Source organism: Rosa chinensis, chromosome 2 (genome assembly GCF_002994745.2).
Source record: "Rosa chinensis cultivar Old Blush chromosome 2, RchiOBHm-V2, whole genome shotgun sequence".
Lineage (NCBI taxonomy): Eukaryota > Viridiplantae > Streptophyta > Magnoliopsida > Rosales > Rosaceae > Rosa > Rosa chinensis.
The window spans coordinates 26,259,460-26,282,100 of record NC_037089.1 but is presented as its reverse complement, the minus strand read 5'-3'; the positions used below and the strand labels follow the sequence as shown (position 1 = coordinate 26,282,100).

Genomic DNA, 22,641 nt, shown 5'->3' with positions numbered 1-22,641 from the left:
AGCTCTTCTTGTTGTCTTATTCTATCTCATCCTTTTTTTTTTTTTTCTTTTCAATATCAAATATGGGATTTTGGTTCTAACCAAATTAACAGAGCCCCAGTTCTTCAAATTTGTAAACATGCAAGGGTAGATCTCATCCTTCTTCAAATCAAAATAAAAGTTCAAAAACAAAATGATTCTTTCGGTTTCGGGTTTTCTTGTTGTATGCTTCGTGTTTCTATGAGTCTGATGACTTTTATCCTTATCGGGAAACTTGGATAGCTCGATCAATTTTTTGTCGTTTGAATTATGATTTTCAGTTGCAGAAACAGAGATTGGAAAAAGCATATCAAAATTGGTTTGTGTAGTAGTCGTAGAGTGTAGATGGCGAACATTTGTTTGATCTCATCCAAAATCATAATCTCAATTCAACCCGTCCATCTGTACGCCCATAAAATTCGATTGGACTTATCTAACACATATATTCTAAATCAAAGACGATCTCACTTTTGCGCTTTATCTTTGGAATTTCTTCTTCGTTTCTTTGAGCAGCTAATATTTGCATTGGGCTTGAAACTTTCTGAGCTCATTGTTAATTTTTCATGCTCATTCCCTCCACAATGGTTCTGCATGGGTATTAAAGAATAATTCTTAGGTTCATCCTTGGGGTGAATGAGCATACTCATCCTTTATTACGATTAATGCATTTTAACTTTACAATTTTCTAATCCAACTATTCATGTTACATAACATCATACAAAGATTAGTCCTGTAAAAAATCAATCAAATTGAAGACCTTTTAGTTATTCATTTCTATGAAATACATGAACGATTCATCATTATAATAGCAACTGTTGTTAGAACCATCCAAGACAATTCATCATTATAATGACATTTTTGCCCTTCCGTTAACGATCGTTTAAGGCGTCCATAATTTATGTACCAAAACAAAGTCGGAAAACCAGACCCATCTTAGAAAACCGGACCCAAATACAAGAGTGAAAATCCATGCGATGCGTGAGTTGTGGGAATTGATTCTGACCAGTGATATGTTGCTGAGCAGGGCGTCAAAACTAGGGACATGGGTAGGCCAAAGAGTCTTCGCAGCAAAGCAGCCCACTTTGTGATTTATATCACTACTGGATTGCTCAACCCCATTTCTGACAAACCCTCCAAACCTTCTCCCTTCTCCTCCTCCTGTAAGTTCTCTTATCTTTCTTTACTCAAAACCCTTTCTGGGTTTTAAGGGTTCTTTACTGGGTGCCAAAAAACCCAGTTCTGTGATGTGCCAAAGATTAGGGCTTTTCTAGGTTTTGGAGCTGTGGGTGCAAAACCCAGTTCTTCAATTTGTTTATAAATAACTGAAAATCAATACCATTTGTCAGGAATTTTTTGATGAAATTTTGCCCATGAAAATTTTGTTACTTATAATACATGTTGGAGTCATTTTGTTACTTATTGTAAAACATGAGACTCTGAGTTTGCGTAGCTGTATAGATGAAGAAGTTTTGTTTGGACTGTGTGTGTGTGAAACTCTTGTTAGAATGGAGTCTGTGACTGTGTAATTCTTGTCTCAGCAGGAAGATGTGGATGGGTCCAGATGAAGTCAAAATGGAACAATGAGTGAAGAGAGTCCAGCTAATCCAGTTTTCTTCACATTAACAGAATTGAAGAAGGAAAAAGAACCCAACCTAAACTTACAGGAGCATAAGCTGTTCCTTCACAAGACACCCAAAACAGGTCACTCCCAGTATCAAGCGCCATCATAAACTTTATTACCGGCGTCCCCAATTGCACCGTCGTATAATGCGAACTACCCAAAACAAAACATCAAATCAAATCCCTAATTTTCAAGAATCCCAAAATCTAAAAATGGAAATTTTGAGAAAATGAAACTAAAAGTGGAAACTTTGAGAGAAGAAAAACGTACTATCCCAAAGAGGTGATCTGAAAAGTGGAGTTGCCGTCGGAGAAAGCGAGGCTGTCGGTGGACTCGACGAGCTTGCGGCCGCGGAGGAGGCGGTCGAGTAGGCGAGTTCGGCGTAGTACTCGAAGCTGCCCTTCTCGAGAAGGTTGGTGCCGCCGGCCGGAGAGAGCTTTCCGGCGGCCTCCGACCACTACTTGACTGGGTCGGAGAAGCGGTGGCGCATCTCAAAGCTGAAGACGCGGCAGCTGGGAGGAAGAAGAAGGGTCAAGATTTGATGGGAAAACGAGAGAGATGGAGGCGAGAGGCTCGATGAGGGTGAAAGGGTGAGAGCCATGGTGACTGAGAGCGATTTGGGAGGGAGAACGACCCAAGTTTTTTTTTTTTTGGTGGTGAGTGGCCCAAATTTTTTAGCCAAGGGAGGGAACACGATTTCAGATCGGCTAGGTAAATAAATGTAAATTAATTTTCTGTTTGTTTTTTCTGTTTTTCAGACAACAGATGTCTTTGTTAGTGTTGTCAGAAATCTCACAAATTTACTAATCGACGATGTGTTGGATGAGTAGGGGTGAAACGACAGGTTTAAAAAATCTATCGTCTGACTGACTAACTCAGACGACAGCAAAAACTCATGTGTCGTGTGATTAAGTTATTTTAGTAGTGGCTAGTCACATGTCATGCTTTTGTCCATAAGGAATGCTGCATTTGCTAAACTCCTAGCACAAATCATTAAGTTAAGGGCTCACTATTCTGATCATCTTTTTAAGTCAATATGTCTTGACAATGCTGGGGAGTTTACATCAAAAACTTTTGATGATTATTGCATGTCCATTGGGAATGAAGTTAAACATCTAGTTCCTCATGTTCACACCCAAAATGGTCTTGCAGAAGCTGCCATTAAACGACTTCAAATGGTTGCTAGAGCATTGGTTATGCGCACCAATCTCCCTGTTTCTGCTTGGGGCTATGTAATATTACATGCAACAGTGCTCATTCGTCTGAGGCCCACTGCCACTCAACCCTTTTGTAAGACCTCAGAAATTTGTTATTAATTCCTAAATGTTTCCTGGGATTAATAAAGTGTTTGTTTGTACGATTTCGTGGTTCGAGGGTGGCGTGGAATTATTTTCAGACAAATAATTATTCGAAGTGCACGTTTTTAGGGGGTTACGAAGTTTGACTTTTTATACGTTTAGATTCTGTGAGAACTTCCTTCACGAAAGTTGTAGAGCGCGTCGATGCGAGTTCGTGGCCATGTGGAACGTGAAAATCAGAGTTCGTATGAGGAAGTTATGGCCTTTGGAAAAAGTTTCCATTTTGGTTAAATAGGAAAAAAATCAGAAGTTTCCGAAAAGGGAAACTTTTTCTCTCTCTTCGGTCCCTTGCCCAGATCACCCAGCCGACTTCGCCGGCTGATTTCTTCCTCCTCCGGCCACCAATCGATGAATCATTTCTTCCATTCTCTTCGCCGCTTTCCCATCTACAACCCTGTGAAGTTTCAAGATGTGGGTTGGCCCGTGCACGACGCAGCAAGGCCGAGAAGTTTGACGGTGGAGATGCGAAAAACCCAGATCGGAGTTCACGTTTCCGGCCACCATAGCAGGTGTTTCTTGAGGGCTTTTGGAGCCCAGAGGATGTAGATGCTTTCTCTCAAGATGACTTGCAACGATTCAACGTGTGGAGGTCGAATTTTGAAGATTGGGATTCTAGGGTTCATCGAGTTTTAGAGATTGCGAGGTAAATTCCGGCCATATGGCTTCGATTCAGACTTTGTGTTAGTTATGAAAGTTGTAATTGGAGTTGAGATGAAGATCTTTTGTGTTGGAAGTTTTGTCAAATTTTGACTTTGGGTGGGAGGCGCTGCCGCCACTGTGGTGGTGTTTTCCGGCGGCTAACGGCCACCCCAAGGACAGTTTATGTTCCTGATTTCGATCTACTCATCGATACGAGCATTTTGATATATAGTTTGTAATTTTTGGAAGTCATATGAGCAAGTTATGAATTTTCAAAGTTTAGGGTTTTCAGTTCGATCGATGTTCAATCGGTGAGGATTTGGTCGTCCGATCGACTTGTAGTTTTGATTTATTGATCGTAGAAGTGTTCCGAAGACGTTGGATGGTCTCGGATGAGGATCCGACTATTGGATCGTCGTATAATTGTGTTTTGGGAATTGTGTGCTTTGTGTTGTATTGAGTGTGACCTTGATGTGATTAGGTGATTGACAGAATTGTGTGAGCGGAGTTTGGACGATTTGGTGCTTGTCTTGGTTTTGTGTGAAGACGCAGCAGGATTTGGAGGTGAGTAAATCTCACGTGGTTCATTTACGAACCGAGTTACATTATTGTTCGGTTTAATCATTAAATTGTGAAATCGTTTTCGAAACAAATTATTTGTTTTAAAATATATGAACTTGATCGACAACAGTTCATGGGTAAGTTAAAACAATGTTTTGATATAAAATGATTTCGAGAAGTATAATTTGTAAAACTATAGTTGGTATTAGTGGTCATTCCTGCATGAATGACTACGTATATATATATTGGATGATGTGACATCGGTGAAATAATGATTGAGAGTTGATTGAATTGTTATTTCAAGCATTTCTCTTACGAGAGTACAATTATCATGATGTGTTGATTATTGTGTAAAAGAGTGATTTGGAGTTATGGTGTGACATTTGTGAGTCTTGTGGGATTTCCTTAAATGTCTTGTTCCTAGGGCCGAAGGGTCTGAAGTATGTAGGTTACAGTGGTAACCTGGGTGCAAATATATCGTAAGGTTAAACCTCGGCCGAGGTGACAGGTTACGATTCAGTTGGAGCTCTAGTCTGTTTGCATGCGTGCGATCATGGTGGTAACTGGGTTACGGCATCATGAGTACGTAGTCTATTGTATGTATGCGGTCATGGTGGTAACTGGGTTACGGCATCATGAGTACGTAGTATGTTGTATGTGTGCGGTCATGGTGGTAACTGTATTACTGCATCATGAGTACGTAGTTTTCGAGGAATGTTGTTGATGTTCTTTCTTTAGTGTTTACGTGAGATTTGGATTTCTAAGAATTCTATTATTTGTTTTAATGTAATCTTTTCACAACTACTCATTTTGACAAATACTACAAACCTAAACTACGCATCGTGAGTCATGATTCGTTTTGACAAATACTTTATGTTGAGGGGAAGTGAGTGTGATTTTCGTAGATTTGTCGTTGAGATGGAAAATGATTTGAAACGTCACTAAGGTGACAACTACTTTTGTGGAGACACATGAAGGTTGATTTTGTAGTTCGTTGTGTTTTAAAATGTTTAAAACATAATTGAGTTTAATTGTTTAGTTGAAGTATTGTGAAATTGGATGCATGAGTCGAGAGTCAGAGCATGTTGATTTTGATATGAGTTAACTTACGTGAGCATGATATGATATGATATGAACTTGATGTTTGGTTGTGTGTTGTGGAGTTAAATGTTGTTGCTTTAATTTATCTCACAAGTTGAGAAATTATAAGCATGAGTGACGTGAGTCATTTTAATTGAGCTTAATCATACGGGCTTAAAAAGCTTACCAGGTTTGTTGTTTGCAATCCTGGTGCACTATTCCATGGTGTAGGGGTTATTGTGCAGGTCAGTGCAATCATCATCGAAGTTGAGGTTTTGTTGCTGTCGTAGCTTGGACGTAGTATGGTATTTTGGTTCTAGTCTTCCGCTGTGTTGTGAGTGTGGAGAGTGCGTTTACTTATTGAATTGTTATTCGGTTTAATTTGTAAAAACTTGGTGATGTAATATGTGAGTCTAAAGAACGAGTCGGTATTGACATTGTGAGCTCAGTTTGTTTAGTTGCTTAATTTAAATGAAAATTTTTCTAAGTGTCTTCTTGTGATTGTTTGTTCTCGCATTTCGGATTTGAATATCTTTATTCAAAATTCGGGGCCTGACACCTTTTTTGCATCCTAGATGGTGACTGGGTATGAGCCTGCTGTCTCACACTTACGCATATTTGGGTGTGCAGTTTATGTACCAATTGTGCTGCCACAGCGCACCAAAATGGGTCCTCAAAGACGATTAGGCATTTATGTTGGATATGACTCTCCAACTATCATCTGCCACTTGGAACCCTTGACAGACGATCTCTTTACCGCTAGATTTGTGGATTGTCACTTAGATGAGAAAGTCTTCCCGTCATTAGGGGGAGATAAGAACACAAATGTTCAACAGGAACCACAGAATTGTCGTGGTCTGTTCCCACTTTGTCTCATCTTGATCCCTGAATTGTACAGTCCAACATTGAAGCGCAGAGAATTCTCGATCTTCATAACGTAGCAGATTCGATGCCTGATGCGTTTTCTGATATCACTAAAGTGACTAGATCACACACACTTGCTGCAAAAGTGCCTGCAAGGATTGATGTCCCTAAAAATATAGGACATGGCGCCATCCCAAGCATTATTGGGCACGGCGCCACTGCCCACAATGGTGATAGCATTGTGCCTTAGGCCAGGCTCCCGCCAGGAGGCACGGAAGGCCCAAAGGTTCGATGGATTCTCACCCAAGAAAGAAAGCGAGTTTGGCACAAAATGATCTATTAATCATCGATATAAGTAATCCGTCTCATGAGAATATTCCGGATTATGGTTATGTCCAAGAGACATCATTGGGGGACGCTTCAATGTTAGAACCAATTTCAGATAATAGAGAGATCTCCATGAATTACACTAGTGTACATGAGACGTTGAATAGAGATTCTATTATCCTTGATTATGCCTTTGCATATTTTATTGCTCAAGGAATTATAGAACATGATGATATCGAACCTTGCTCTGTTGAAGAATGTCAATGAAGAGTGAATTGGCCTAAATAGAAAGAAGCGATCCAGGTTGAATTGGATTCACTAGCAAAGAGACAGGTATTTGGGCCTATAACGCTGACACCCCCAAGTATAAAACTTGTTGGCCATAAATGGGTCTTTGTTAGAAAGCGTAATGAGAAAAATGAGGTTGTTAGATACAAAACCTGCCTTGTGGTGCAAGGTTTCTCACAACGCCCTGGAATCGACTACAAGGAGACATATTCTCTAGTAATGGATGTAAAAACGTTCCGCTACCTTGTCAGTTTGGTAGTTTCCGAAAAACTTGACATGTAGCTTATGGACGTGGTTACAACATATCTCTATGGGGATCTAAATTCAGAGATATACATGAAGGTTCTGAATGGACTTCAATTACCCAAGTCAAGTGGCTCTAAACCACGGAGCGCATTTTCTATAAGATTAAAACGCTCACTATATGGATTGAAACAATCCGGACAGATGTAGTATAACCGTCTAAGTGACTACTTGATTGGGAAGAGATATGTCAACAATGAAATGTGCCCATGCGTGTTCCTTAAAAGGACAAGTTCCAGATTTGCAATTGTAGCCGTTTATGTTGATGACATGAACCTAATTGGAACTCTAGATGAGTTAAACGAAATTGCTAAGTACTTGAAATCCGAATTTGAGATGAAAGATAATGGGAAAACACGGTTTTGTCTCGGATCAGAACTCGAGCACTGTAGTGATAGAATTTTGATCCATCAGTCAGCATATACTCAAAAATTACTAAGACGCTTTAATGAAGATAAAGTAAAGCCTGTGAGTACTCCCATGATTGGTCGTAGTCTTGAGTCTGAAAAAGATCCATTTCGTCCAAAGGATGAGGACGAAGAATTATTAGAGGCCGAAGTGACCTACCTAAGTGCAATAGGCGCATTATTGTACTTAGCTCAATGCATAAGACCAGACATCTCATTAGCAGTGAACTTGTTAGCTAGACATAGCTCTGCGCCAACACGTTGCCATTGGATTGGTGTAAAGACAATCTTTCGATACTTAAAGGGTACGATTGATATGGGCTTGTTTTATCCCTACAGAGAGAATGAATGACGGAAGAATGGGATCAGACCGTGACCAGCAATGTCACCACCGCCTGCGCCATCACCGCCGCCTAAGGTGGCCGACGTAGTCCACCTCCCTTACATCAAAACGATAGTAATGTTTTGATGGGCTTTGCTGATGCAGGGTATCTCTCTGACCCCCATAAAGGTCGCTCCCAAACGGGTTATGTCTTTACCATGGGAAGCACTGTGATATCTTGGAGGTCTACAAAGCAGACCCTTGTTGCTACTTCCTTGAATCATGCAGAGATTATTGCTCTACATGAAGCCATGCGCGAATGCATTTGGTTAAGATCTGTAATTAGACATATTCGAGGAACTTGTGGTTTGAAGTCTATCACAGATGAACATACATGCATTTATGAGGATAATGCAGTTTGTATTGAACAAATGAAGTTAGGTTTCATCAAGGGCAACGACCCTAAGCATACATCGCCTAAGTTCTTTTACAATCAGCAACAACAAGCACTTCTAAAGATTGAAGTGAATCAAATCCTATCAGAGGATAATGTAGCGAACTTATTCACTAAGTCGTTATCTAAATTTACCATCGAGAAACATGTGAAGAGCATCGGATTAAGAAAGTTATCTGAATTCTCATGATTGTAGCAATCAAAAGGAGATGTCGACATCAGGGGGAGGCATGATGTCTACATGTTCGATCTCGAAGAGTGAAGGACGTGTTGTTCTCTTTTTCTCCTCCTCGAGGTTGTTTTTGTCCCACAGAGTTTTTATTACTCGAGCAAGGTTTTTAACGATGCAACGATCAAAGCGTCATCACCAAGTTTGAGCGGCACAAGGGGGAGTGTTGAAGGATGTTGACAATTGGTGTGCCTGTCAAACTAGGATTAGTTCTATTGTTGTAATAGGAGAGAAGATTAGATTCCCAATTTAAGTTAGAATAGGAATCCTTGTACTCCAAGAAATTGTACTTTGTAATCCAAGAAATTGTACTTTGTAATCCCTATATATAGGGCTCCTATTATCAATGAATATACACAACAATTTCTCTCTACAATCTTTCTTGAATCTCTTATTCTTAAACAATATTTTTGTTTTTAAATCAATTTTTTATATGCAGAGTATGGAATGGAAGGAATAGTGACCAGAAGAGGGGATGCGTATAGTTTTCGTATTGTAGTGATGGAAACATTCACAAGAAGGAAGCCAACTGATGAGATCTTCGTTGGGGACATGAGATTCAATTAGTGGGTTGCAAGTGTTCTAGTTGCAGATACGATAGCTGAAGTTGTGGATGCTACTTTACTTGGAACTGAGGAGGATCATGACTTCATGAGAAGAGGGAGTGCTTATAAGCCATTATGAGATTAGCTATTGCTTGTTCAGCAGAATCATCGGAAGAGAGGATAAACATGCAGGAGGCTGTAGCAATGCTTAAAACCATCAAGATCAAGTTTTCTAAGGACTCTGCTGCAGAAGGTGTGGTGTTGAACCGTCGTCCTATTTTTTCATAACCCTTCAATTAATGTGTCGATATATCTTCGCATGGCATTTGATTCGGTACGTAATTATGTAATTGTTTGGCAATGTGGTTCTGACTCATGTTTGGTTGGTAATTTACTCTACTACTCTGTATCCAAAAAAATAACTTCCATCTAGCTCCTTTCACTTTGTAGTTTCTGTGTTTTAATGCTTTGAGGCTAGCTGCTTGAATACATATTTTTTCAAATTCTTCTATCTTTAAGTTCTCAATGTACTTATCATGGTAGTATGGCTAGGATTTGTATGAGGTGTCAATATGTTGTACTCCAATCAACGTATTGTTATATTCCATTGTTGTGTCACCTCAACAATCTATTCATGTAATGCAGCATATTATTTATCAATTATCATGATATTTCACATATGAATTTAAGCTTGTTTAGGAAGCACAAGAATGTTTAACTAGTTTAAGTTCCTCGTCTAATAAGCTCAGTAATGAAAAAGCAAAATTTCAACTTTCTCGTTGGAGAGGGTTGTGACCTCTTATTTTTCGAATATGTTCACTGCGTCTACTCTGGATAGTGAAGCAGTGGAGCTTACTTTGGATGCGTTATAGCTGAGTGTTACCTCTGAAATGAACCAGAAACTTAGTGCTCCGTACTCCGAGGAGGAGGTTAAGATTGCTCTATTCTAGATGTATCCGACCAAGTCACCGGATCCTGATGGTATGCCTCCTCTGTTCTTCCAACATTATTGGGATTCTATTGGTAGGGATGTCACTGCTGCGGTTCAGAGCTTTCTGCATACTGGCTCTCTATTGAAACAGATAAACTTTACACAAAAATTTTTGATTCCAAAAGTGAAGCAACCGGAAACAATGAGTGATCTTAGGCCTATTGCACTTTGTAATGTCATTTACAAGTTGTGTTCAAAAGTCATTGCCAATAGGTTGAAAGCTTTTTTGCCTGAGATTATATCTCCTTTTCAGAGTGCGTTTGTCCCAGGTAGGTTGATCACAGACAACACTTTGGTGGCCAATGAGGTGGCTCATTATGTTCATAATAAAAGAGAGGGTCAAGATGGGTATATGGCTCTCAAGCTGGATCTAAGTAAGGCTTACGATAGAATGGAATGGACCTTCTTACGTAAAGTTTTGGTAAGATTTGGTCTTGCTCAAGCTTGGATTGATGTAGTTATGCAGTGTGTGTGCTCTGTGAGGTATTCCTTTCTAGTCAGAGGCAAACCTAGAGGATATGTTATTCCTTCCCGTGGGTTGAGACAAGGGGATCCACTATCGCCATACTTATTCTTACTTGGGGCTGAAGGTTTCTCAGCTTTACTACAACAAAAGCAACGCTTGGGTTTACTGCCTGGAATTGCTATATGTCAGGGTGCTCTATATATAAATCATTTGCTTTTTGCAGATAATAGCATGCTTTATGCACAAGCTTCTCCAACAGCTTGTTTTCAAATTCAAAATGTCATTGAGGTATATGGCAAAGCTTCCGGGCAGGTTGTCAATTTTCATAAGAGCTCAGTTGTTTTCAGTAAGAATGTAGGAGGGTCTGTCCAAGATTCAGTGGCCAATTTGTTAGGAGTTGAGATAGTGGAGTCACATGAGAGTTATTTGGGATTACCGACCTATGTGGGCAGAAAGAAAACTGCTACTTTTGAGTATATCAAAGAGAGGTTGGCGGAAAAGATGAAGCATTAGCAAGGCAAATTACTCAGCGGAGCTGGTAAGGATATCTTGATCCCAGTGGTAGCTCAAGCTCTCCCAAATTATGCTATGAGTGTTTTTCAGCTTACGAAGAACTTTTGTGAGGATCTTGAGCAGATGTGTGCCAGGTTTTGGTGGCGTAGCACAACTAATAAATGGAAAATCCATTGGAAAAAGTGGGATGATCTTTGTCACTCTAAAGAGATGGGTGGTCTGGGGTTTAGAAGCCTTTCAGAATTTAATTTGTCCATGTTAGCAAAGCAAGCTTGGAGAGTGGTGTCTAATCAGACGTCATTGGTAGCACGGTTATACGAAGCTCGCTACTATCTTGAAGGTAACTTTTGGACTGCTACTACTCATGCTTCGCCTTCCTACTCATGGCGTAGCATTTTTGGAACGAGGGATTTTATCTAGATGAGTTCTTTCTGGCAGATTGGTGATGGACATATGGTTTCGATTTGGAATGATGCTTGGATCCCAAAGTTGCCCAATCTTAGACCGCAGGGTATTTTACGGCAGGCCGAGTACCCAGCTACTGTGAATGAGCTTATTACTAATCCCAATTCTTGGAATGAAGATAAGGTTCGTTCTATTTTTATTCCTAACGATGCTGAGGCTATTCTCTCAATCCCATTAAGTACTAGGCAGCATGAAGATTGTTTAACCTGGCAATTGGAGAAAAGAGGTATGTTCACTGTTAAATCAGCTTATCGCTTGCTTTTTCTCGTACAACATCTCTGTTATCTCCTGCTGTGGTGGCTAATCAAAGAGTTTGGAAAAAGATACTGTATGCCAAAATGCCAAGTTCAGCTAAAGTAAATGCTTGGATGATTTGTCAGAATATTTTGCCTACCTTGGATCGGTTAGCATCTAAAAATGTTGTTTTGGACTCTCCAATGTGTGTTCTATGCAACGCTGAACCGGAAACAATTATCCATTTATGCCGTAACTGCCCATTTTCTAGGGTTGTCCTTAGTACTCAAGGTGACATAAGGAGGGGGTGTTTCGAAGTTGACACTGATCAGATGGATGCATTGAGTTGGATACATTATAGCTCTGAGAAGCTCTCATTAACTGTATTTGCTCAGTTTCTATTTTTTCTATGGGGTATATGGAAAGAAAGAAATGTTCAGGTTTGGGAGAAGGAGGACACAGCGGCCAGTGATGTAGCATTGCTCTCTTCTACTCAATTGAGTAGTTATCAGTTCCACAATTCTAAGTTGAAACGTGGTATTCCTACAGGTAGAGTTCTTCGATGACAGACTCCTCCTATAGGTTAGTTGAAATTGAACTTTGATGGGGCTTACCATGGAGATGATGGTACGGCAGCTATAGGCTTTCTGGTACGGGACTCGAATGGTACATTTATTCAAGCTGTTGGGAAGCCAGTAGCTCATGTGCAGTCTGCTGAACATGTTGAACTCTTGGCTTGTAAGGCAGCTGTGGCATTTGTTTTGGAGCATAGGTTGCAGCCTATCATATTTGAGACGAATTGTTTGGTCCTGAAGCAAAACCTGCTGCAAGTGGTCAATAACTCCTCTCTACCTGGAAGAATTTATGATGATCTAAATGAAGATCTGGAGCTCATTCCTTGTATGCGAATTATGCATGTTAGAAGGGAAGCCAATTCGGCAGCCCACCTTTTGGCAGCTCATGCTATTGCTAATGGGCAGGATTTTTTTTTCTCTTCTGTTCCCTCTTAATGTAATTGTTGCTGAGCCACCTGTACTCTGAGCAATTGCTCAATGATCAATAAAAGCCTAACCTCCTTCAACTCAAAAAAAAAAAAAAAAAAAACCTTATTGGTGTAAGTGGAAAAAAAATCTCTAAAATTAGAGTAAATGGACAAAAACCTCATTTACTATTCTTTCATTAATAATGAATTTACAATAAATTTATTTGATTAATTATTGTTCACCGTTATTAGTATAAACTAAAAGAAGCACACTCCTCTAGTCATACTGAAAAGATATGAGCGTCCTTTAGATCGTAGGTTAATTCAAAAGAATATTTTTTTAAAAGATAAAAAAAAAAGTATAAGAAAAACTGCAAGATATTTTTTCAGTTAACTTGTAATGCTTAAATTTCTCCTTTTCCCCTTTCAAATTTTTTTTTCTCCTTTTCCACCTGAGATTACTTTTTCTTTTTTAATAAATTTTTATTTTATTTTCCATTCTCTTTCATTCTGTAATAAAAGTAAAATTGTCAATTAAAAACATGAAAATAAAAATAAAAGAAGTTAGGGAACCCGAGTCAAATTGGCCAATCCTTAACCCAAAAGGATTGGGAAATCCAAAAATCTTTTACCCACAAGGATTGGGAAACCCCAAATCCTAAACCCTATAGTCGGAAACCCAACCGCCTCATCTAGTTTCCTATTCTCAAACCTTATAAATAGAGACACCCCCTCGTCTAAGTTTCCATATCCCAATCCTCTTTCCTGTTTCTTGAGAATTCTGGTGCCAAAACAATTTCTCAAGATGATGCAAGTCTACGTAGACCAGAGAGGTCCTTATGGTCCAATGAAGAATTCTATGGGTCCTGTCAAGAATCAAGATCCATGTAAGCCACGCTATATGCCCTTTCCAGCTAATCACCGGAACCAGGTGCCGCCGGTCGGTCATTGTCAGCCCCAATTTCTTCCACCTCGACCAAATTTCTACCCATCTCCACAGTCATGATGGATTCCCTACAGGGCCTTCTGGTCTCATCTGCTACAGAATCAGAATAAATATAAAACTACAGTATATCTCATCTGACATTGTTTCATTAATCCAAAAGAACATGGTCAACATAATTTCGACAGAAGAAAAGCATTTGTAACATTCACTACCTTTTTCATCCCACTCAAAGTACTGCAGCTACTTTCTCTGCAACCCCTTTTACAAGTTTCTGTGGAGAGTCACTCACAAGACTTCCAGTCTTTACATCTTTGGATTCCTCATACACAGCAAATTGAACATACTCAGGTAAACAAACAACAATCTAATTTAGTCAACTGACATTGTAGAAGATGGGAGGAAAGATGGTGGCTCACCTTTGGAAAATATTTCTCAAAGATAGTCCTATAGTATTATCCTTCTTTTGTAGTCGGAGTTGTTTCAGGGTAGACAAAGCTTGCGTTCATCAGAATCGAATCTGTTACCGGTCCAGTTAGAGAAAAAAAAAATGAAGAATTATTATTCTATGCAGCTAAGGAAGAAGCAAGCATCTATAGTGTCTGCTTAGTTGAGTTTTTTCAAAAGTGCACCTCCATCTTGAAATAGCGAACATGAAATATTTTCATAAAATGGTTAATTTTATCATGCTAACTTTGAGATGTTATGTTGCAAAACTCTTAATCTGGACCACACAGTCAACTAGAATTGATTAACCACAGGTTGTGGTTGGGGCATGGCAACATTATATAAGACCTAATTGGAAAGAGAAAATTTCTGTCTAAAATGAAAATGCAAGAAAAAAATGCAGCATACTTGTTTGTTTGCATGATCTTTCAAGCCGTCAATCCAGCTGTAACCGACACCATCACTAAACTACTCCTTCTGCCTGTACAAGATGTGCTATAACCCAAAAAGAGAAAGTGGAAAAGCTGAAAACATATTAATTCTTGAACATATTGGCGCAAGTATCCAAGAAGGTGAAAATCTTCAAGAAAATAAAAGAACATGCAAAACGATAACCCTGTATAACAAGATTAGCATAATGGTTGGGCAAAAGTAAAAAGTAGCAACCTTTGGTAAATATGGCTTTTGATCATCATCAAATGCTTTGCGTAAGACCCACTTCTCAATTCTTCCAAGATCAGGCATGATCTGCAGTTACAAATGCAAGTATTCAGATGTATGAATATTACAATAACTTTCAATTGTTATTCAATTTGGCACGAAAACAAGGCAATCCCGATAATGTCATTACAGCATTGAAGGTATAATCTAATAAGGCTAAGCATACCATAGACCATCCTTTAGATTAGGCATGTCAGGATATATCTGACACCTACAACTCAGCATAAAATGGATTCATAAATGACAGAATTCATAACACACATGAACATGTCATGAAGGACAAGAAAAATAACTTCCAAATGGGGAGAGAATAGTTGCATATCTATATCCATTGATAATAGGAAAATGTCCACATGTACTAGATCATTTCATAGAATTGTAACAAGATGTTCCTATCCCAACAGTCTTATAATGAGCAACCACTATGCCCAATGTTAGTAGGCTTCAAATCACTACAATACATGAACTGCGTATAAAATTGGAGGAAACAACAAAGTTTAATGATTGCTATACCATTTTCCATCCTGGATCAATGTCCATAGCAGTCTTGATGAATTCTTTGTCAAGAAACAGTACACGAGCCTCAATACCCCAAGCTGATGTTGATTTGTTGGCCCTCAGACAGTCATACAGATGAAGACCTTTAATCTGTTGAATAGTCACAAAATTTCAGTCAGAAAAAGAAGTCATAATAGCCATCAATGGTACTAAAATAAAATCCAGTAATATTGCAAGTACATAAACATATGGCACAAAAACAAGAGAATAGAACAATCCAGAGATAGTTTATATGGAATACCTTCTGGCATGTTTCTTGGTGAAACTCCTCCTTGTTTGGTGCCTTGTGGAAATACAAGTAGCCACCAAAGATTTCATCTGAACCTTCACCAGAAAGGACCATTTTTACACCCAGAGATTTAATTTTATGAGACATAAGAAACATTGGAGTGCTGGCTCTGACAGTGGTCACATCATATGTCTCAACATGGTAGATAACTTCTTCAAGTGCATCTATGCCTTCCTGAAATATGAAGCAAAGAAACAAATTATTTCTTGGGATTAATATATATCCAGGCCTTTGTCTGGGATTACTGATGTAGAAAAATATTGATGAAAAGCGAGAGAATGAGATAGATTGGAAAAGAGAGAGAGAGAGAGAGAGAGAGAGAGAGAGAGAGAGAAGACTTCAGGGAAGAAGTAGAATGAGTAGAAGTGAGAAAATCAGGATGAACGCAATTTGTATTTCCAATCACCAATTAATATGAATATTCTGAATCCTATTTCAAGCAAACCTTAAATATTCAATAAGGTAAAATTAAAACTGCAAGAGGATTACCTGAAGTCTTAAATTTAAGAAAATCTAATTTCCACCTTGAGCCTTAGTAAAAGTATTCTTCTTACATCCCTTATAAATTACCTGAACAGTAAAGTGAAACTCGTGATGATGAGTTCCAAGATAATCTGCAACTTCTCTTGCTGCTTTCAAATCTGGAGAACCCTGAATATTGAAAATGTAAAGCATTTAAACAAAAAAAAAAAAATATATCAGAAAGACAATATCTTAGTTAAAAATTGACTACAAGAAAGTACATCTAAACCTTTCCCGGTACAAAAGTTTGCATTGCAAAGGCTATTGAACCCTAACACCAAGAACCTTTCCCTCAACTGTTAAACATATCGAGTTAATAACTTATTATTGCACTTTGATGCAATTAGGCCTAAACAACAAGAAACCCAGCCATGGTTGAATTTTTATACTCGTTTAAAGAGGATTTAGGTTGTCTACCAAGTTTATAAACAGACATTTCTTGTTTATAAAATGAAAAAATTGTGTAGGTAGCATTTTCTAAGCACTGTTGGGGAAAAAAAAATAGAGAGGACAGGAAGACATCATTCTGGTTATATAAAAAGAAACTGCATTTGATCAAGCGTCAGATTTGGTCATCGAAAATTAGAAGTATAATTACCTCCAAGCCAACACAAAAGGTATGTAATTGCGACCTCCACTGACGTGCAGCTTCTGATTTAGCCAAATAGCGACAAGCCACAGCAGCAACAAGTGATGAGTCCAATGCTCCGGACAAAAGAACACCGAATGGTACATCTGTCATAAGTCTCTTTAACACAGCCTACAGTATTAGGAAAACGAAAAAAAATGTAAGAATATTATGAAGCTAAATAGTCAAAGCAGAATGAGGCACGGAGGCCATTTAAATCTCTCTTAACAAACCACATATCTGATGATCATTCATAGCTTTGATCCAAAAAGCTAAATTGATATCTATGTCTTTTGCATTAGACACCATTACTTAAAGCACTAGTTAAATTGTTACGCTAATATTACGATATAAGGCAGGCAGAAAGAAAGGATATACATTATGCAAATTTTCAATAGTTATACCAGACATAAAATATGAAGAGAGAAACGATAAAAGTAGGAATGTATCTTCCAATATAACCAACATAAGTACTAATAATATCATAAGCAGTTTCTCAAGAGAAGTCAAAGTGACCTTTCTTTAATATAGCATATTCATTTCAATTTCAAGCCAACTTACCAACAACGTAGTTACTCTATGCATATTTAACAAATTGGGTTTAGTGAGACAATTAGCCTCCAAATGCAGATATAACATTACCCGTTCTATCACACTACGACATTACCCGTTCTATCACACTACGAACTGAGCATAAACACATGTTTAAGTCTCAAAGATATGTATGGCTAACCATAAAGTGAGGCAGTAAAGTATATCAAACCCCAATCTCACCTGAATAAAAAAAAATAAAAAAAGAACAATCAATCTCAAGTCCTCCTCATCAAAGTTCCAATCAAGCAAGTTCGTCAAGTCACACCCAACTAGCACAGCTGCACAGCAAGTAAATAACTCCCAATACTAATATTACCAGTGAAAAAACTGGCATCAACCAACCTCTCCTTTTTAATATTTCATTTCAATGCCAGGATCCACACAAAACCAAATATAACAAGTTTTTGGTACACTGAATTTAGCACAGAGAAAACTGGCACCAACCAACCTCTCCTTTTTAAGATTCCTTTCAATGCCAGGATCCACACAAAGAACCAGATATGACAAGAAAGTTTTGGTAAACAAAATTGCAAGAATGGAGTTTGATCTCTTACGTGATGGTTGCAACTCATGAATAAAGATAACAAAACCAAAAAAGAAAAGAAGTAGGATTATAGGTGGTGCACATCAATGCATACCTTCTCAAAAGCCTCGTGTAAAACAAAGGGATCATAAGGAGTAGATGGTATCTTCTCCAAAAACCATTGTGGATTGTACCACCTTCTCAGCCCTCCTGCACGCATAAATTTGTAAATACATACAGGTAGTTTAAACAACATCTAAAGGCATAAAAAGTTATAAATTTCTAAATTCAGCTATGGTGAACTAAGAAGAAGCATCTTGAAAGTTATTAGTTAACGAAATGAATATACAAAAACAAAGAAACTTCTGAACTCAGACTCGAGAGTTTTCTAATTTACACATACAGATACAGAGTCTTTCTAGTGATATCAAATGAAGCTCATATATTTTCTTATAAAGTATGTCCAAACCCCCAAGTATAAAATGTATAAAAAAGTTTGCTAAAATGTTTTTGTTTCTTCAAGTGAAATAATAGAAGCATTTATTCCCCTGCTTCTATATTTTTGTCAAATGGGCAAAAACATCATAATAAGAAGTATGCTGATCCTAGAAGATTTATATTAAAACTTTTGCAGACTAAAAGGCTGTTAGTTGGTTCATGAACTAAATCGTTGTTAGTAACTAGAGCTCAGCTCAACTTACCTTGTTTGCTAGAGTATAAATGCCCAGGAGGAAAAGATACGAATCTTTCACAATCATCACTTAGCTTTCATTTCTGAAGCAAACCAAATTGATCGTGCAAAGAAAATATAAAATAGCTTAAATGTGTGAGATAATTAAAGCTTCAACATATCTAATGATCAACGGTAGTAAGTTAAGTATATAAGCCAAACCAATATCCAAAACCTATTTTAAACTCTGAACTCTGCTCGGCTTAGTAAAAGCCTCAGAAAGAGAAGTTTATTAGCATCAAAGTTAATCAACAGTTACAAATTTATACTTGCTAACTCAATGTAAAACCAGCTGCCACTAGCACATGTAATGCTTTAATTTTCCATAGACCAATAACCATGAATCAAACTAATTATACAGCATTACAAAGCTCAGAATCCACGGCTCAGAAACTCAAGCTAATTCAGATATCCCATTCTATTAATTTGGTAACGATAGCTAAGCTAATTTGGCATCATCTCCCAATTCTAGCTAAGCAAACTGTAAATTTCATCTTTTGCCCAATAGAATACAAAACTAATCTTCATCCGAATCAAAGTTTCAGAATGCAAAGGTGAAAGAGAGTACCGTGACAATGACGGTCTTGTCCTCGTTGTAGAGTGGCTGATCTCCTTTGGCAGGGTCCACAATAGCCAGTCGCTGATGAGCAAGGTAACAATCCCCATGGCAATGCTCCAATCAAGACCACGATGCCTCAACCTACACACACAGCAAAATCAACCACTCAACAACTAGCTAGAACAAATCAAACCGATTTGATTCGAGAGACGAAATGCGATCAGTTACCGGCGCGAGAGTTCGATAATGCGAGACCGCTTGGCCCCCTAGAGTTGTCTCTCTTGAATGCCCGGTCTTTCCCATTTGGCCTGAAGTTCAAATCTTCAAATGGCTTGAAATTCAAAGCTCCAGTCTTCAAATGTCCTTTACTAAGAGAGAGAAGGTTCCCCACTGATATTATTTCCAAATCACCAACAGTCTCAGTTCTTATGGTAACACACTGCTCCTAAATTTGATTTTGGCAATGGTTTTAAAAGTACTGCTTAACAGAATGTGCCATGGTTTATTGTTTTAACTTGGACCTGCACCTATGAATTCCTTTCATTTGCATAAATTGACTAGGTTTCATGTTCCCTCAAATAAGATGATGCACTTCTAATGAACTTATAATTCTCTACGTGCAATCTTGAGCAACCCATCAATGGGGAGGAATCATTACACATATAACAAGATGTCTGAATATTATGTGCGAGATTCTTGAGGAATATGCAAATCTTGGAATTTCTATGGTTGGTCGTTGTCGATTGCCACTTATTGTTGTTAGAACGGTGAAGAGTTAGAGGATGCTGGAATTTGATACTGCTATTTTATTTTGCCTGAACTGCATACTGGTTAGGGACCCTACTAGTTATATGTCTTCAAGCCCATGTTGTGTACTAGTTTGATAACCTTCTTGATCCTGCCATAAAAGCTTAAGCTTGATGATCTAATGGTTGCAATCTCAATTTCCATAAGAAAGGCAGACTATAGATTCAACTCAGTTTTGTTTGTCATACCTTAAAATGAAAATCAGAATTGAATACAACATCATAGATAGGCTTTGAATCCATGTAGACTTAAGAATTTGTCATAGATAATTTCAAGCACAGTAAAACAATTCTAATATCTCTTCATTCACTTGCTACATCTCTGATCAGACTCACACACTCCTCGCTTACCTAACGGAAGAAGGATATGCAACGGAAGGATACTAAATCTACCACAAAACTCTCTAAAAATTTGTAGGAACGAAAAAGTGTATTTCGTGATAGTTGAGGTATTATATGAGCATTTTACCCAATTCTTAATCCAACGTACTACTTTTAACCAAGCAGATGAGCCACTTTTTTTTCTCTTTTTATTTTTTTGTTACATGGAGAGCTAAAAAAAAACAAACAAACTAAATCATTACAAGTTGGTCTCAAGGCCATCTAAGGCGAGTCTTCTCTGCCAGTGATAAACAAAGGAGAGCATTCAAGTCTACTTTGATGGGAGAGCACTCGAGTTTTCTTTGATGGGTCCATTTGTTGTTCAAGTCTTTGAGCTTGTTTTCTAAGCATTTATTGTTCAAGTCTTTAATGGGAGAGCACTTGAGTTTACTTTAATGGGTCCATTCCTTTAACAATTTGATCCACACATTTCTTTGTCAATCATAATATCTACACCTAGTCATGTCTTTGAACGTGTTTTAAGGTTTCATATGCTGATTGCCTGATTGTGAGTAAAAGACTAAAGGCAGACAGCTAACCTCCCTTAATTAGTAGTGTAAACATTTGTAAACTATCTCCAGCCAGTTTGGTAAGAGATAGCTTGGTGTGTATTACCTTTTACTCCTACATTTGGGGTACACGTGTTTTGAGGTTTCATATGCTAAGGTTTCGTTAATGGTGGTGTGTATCACCTTTTACTCCTACATTCGTGTGTAAACTATCTCCAGCCAGTTTGGTAAGAGATAGCTTAGTGTGTATCACCTTTTACTCCTACATTTGGGTTCAGTTTGATAGGATCTCATATTATATGTTCCTTAATTTATGTTTTCAACTCCTCTATAAACTGTTAAACATTAATTTTTTTTTTTTTTATGAAAGAAAAAAGTTACAAGGAAAAACCACAAACAACACCCCCCTTCCAGCCGATCCAAATGGAATGCTAAGCACACAAAAATGGGTAAGCAAGAAAACCAGCTAGACCTTAGGATTCTAATGTTCATAAGCTAAAGATGTCAGTTGGTCAGCTACAAAATTAGCTTCTCTGAAGATATGTCTGACAATTATATAATGGAGTTGAGAAGCCAATTCATCGCTTGATATCTCTAATCAGGATGGGAATTCGCTAGGGAGTAGATGTTCTGCCCAATATTCTATCAATGAGAATCTTTGAATCTCCTTCTACAATGAAATGAGAGACTTTTTGAAGAAAAGTTGTACGAAGACCTTCCCTCAAAGCAGTAACTTCTGCAACTAAAATGTTAGTAGAACCAAGATTCCTACAAGTAGCAATTAATGGATTTCCATCATAATTTCTAAACATTAATTGAAACTTATTGATGCTGGTAGTCAAGTTTGGTCTACTTCCGTAAGGAATTGTTTTGAGTTGTTATTATTCTGTAATTATTGTTTGGCTATTTTTGACAGCTTCAACTATGACATCCTCAATATGCCTCGGAAAGGACCAAATAGTTTGTCCATGGATACTCCAAGTCATACTAGGACAAGATATTACCAGAATGATTTTCGAAGTTTCAAACTATACAGCAGGGCAGTGAGGACCTTTGCCATTTACAAAATAGGCATTTCTTGTTAATTTAGTGGACAAAGTTGAGCAAGTCTGATGGATCATTAATTTATGTGGCTATCAAATTGGTGAATAAGCCTCTATCATCTTGAAGCAAAGTTACGCAGCAGGAATGTACTCCAAACTAGTTGGGTACAATAATTTATCATTCTATGTTTTTACACAACGTTTGATAATATATAGATTTTTACTTGGACTTATATGTAGTTTCTATTGCATGTCTACGTCTATATTGCTTGGACTTATGTAGTTTTTGTTGTATACAAAACATTGTGGGTTCATCTACTTGTTAGCTATATGCATAATGTGTAAAATTCATTAGAACTAGATGTCAGCAATATTACTTAAGCTGATATATGTAAGATGTTTTGAGTTCAAGTAGTAACACATATAAATACGTAAAACCTATAATCGAAAATTGGCTTTATGATAATGATCTTCTTTGAATTTGAAATTCAAATTGTATGGTTATTTGGATCAATCTAATCAGACAAAAGTATGGCAGTTACATGACAGTTCCTTGATTGGAAGGAACTGTCTCATTTGCCTTTGTCTATATAATAGGATTACACAGCCTACATTGATCCCTGCAAGAACACTTCACACACTCAAATAATTGTCTCATCTAACAATTGAGATAAAGAGTGGATCTTGGAGAAGCATCAATGGACAGTGGCACTCCATCGTGT

General features: G+C 37.9%; 1 protein-coding gene and 3 long non-coding RNA genes across 5 annotated transcripts; 2 read left to right on the top strand and 2 right to left on the bottom strand.

The window, feature by feature from the left end:
• The first annotated feature begins 757 nt into the window (after nt 1-757).
• Nucleotides 758-1,898, top strand: LOC121051486. Of its 2 annotated transcripts, none has more exons than XR_005805850.1 (2): nt 758-1,178; nt 1,560-1,898. It is a non-coding gene; the product is annotated as an uncharacterized LOC121051486 (long non-coding RNA). The 2 variants fall into 2 exon arrangements; XR_005805849.1 differs by having other exon boundaries at nt 1,557-1,898.
• On the bottom strand, nt 1,322-2,238 carry LOC121051481. Its single transcript, XR_005805843.1, has 3 exons — nt 1,910-2,238; nt 1,671-1,792; nt 1,322-1,340 (listed from the first exon to the last, which is right to left on the bottom strand). It is a non-coding gene; the product is annotated as an uncharacterized LOC121051481 (long non-coding RNA).
• Nucleotides 2,239-15,284: 13,046 nt separating this feature from the next.
• On the bottom strand, nt 15,285-19,115 carry LOC112184005 (asparagine synthetase [glutamine-hydrolyzing] 2-like). Its single transcript, XM_040513333.1, has 7 exons — nt 19,104-19,115; nt 18,593-18,656; nt 18,007-18,101; nt 16,745-16,906; nt 16,195-16,275; nt 15,577-15,798; nt 15,285-15,425 (listed from the first exon to the last, which is right to left on the bottom strand). Exons 1-7 carry the CDS (start codon nt 19,113-19,115, stop codon nt 15,285-15,287), a joined length of 777 nt encoding a protein of 258 aa, XP_040369267.1.
• Nucleotides 19,116-19,280: 165 nt separating this feature from the next.
• Nucleotides 19,281-22,248, top strand: LOC121051487. Its single transcript, XR_005805852.1, has 2 exons — nt 19,281-19,611; nt 21,793-22,248. It is a non-coding gene; the product is annotated as an uncharacterized LOC121051487 (long non-coding RNA).
• Nucleotides 22,249-22,641: the final 393 nt, after the last annotated feature.

What these genes read in the sequence shown, in the direction of transcription:
- LOC112184005 (XM_040513333.1), bottom strand. An exon ending in AGTTTCACTTTACTGTTCAG is followed by an intron (nt 15,799 to 16,194) that starts GTAATTTATAAG and finishes TTCATATTTCAG; the next exon opens with GAAGGCATAGATGCACTTGA. An exon ending in ACCAAGAAACATGCCAGAAG is followed by an intron (nt 15,426 to 15,576) that starts GTATTCCATATA and finishes ACTATTCAACAG; the next exon opens with ATTAAAGGTCTTCATCTGTA.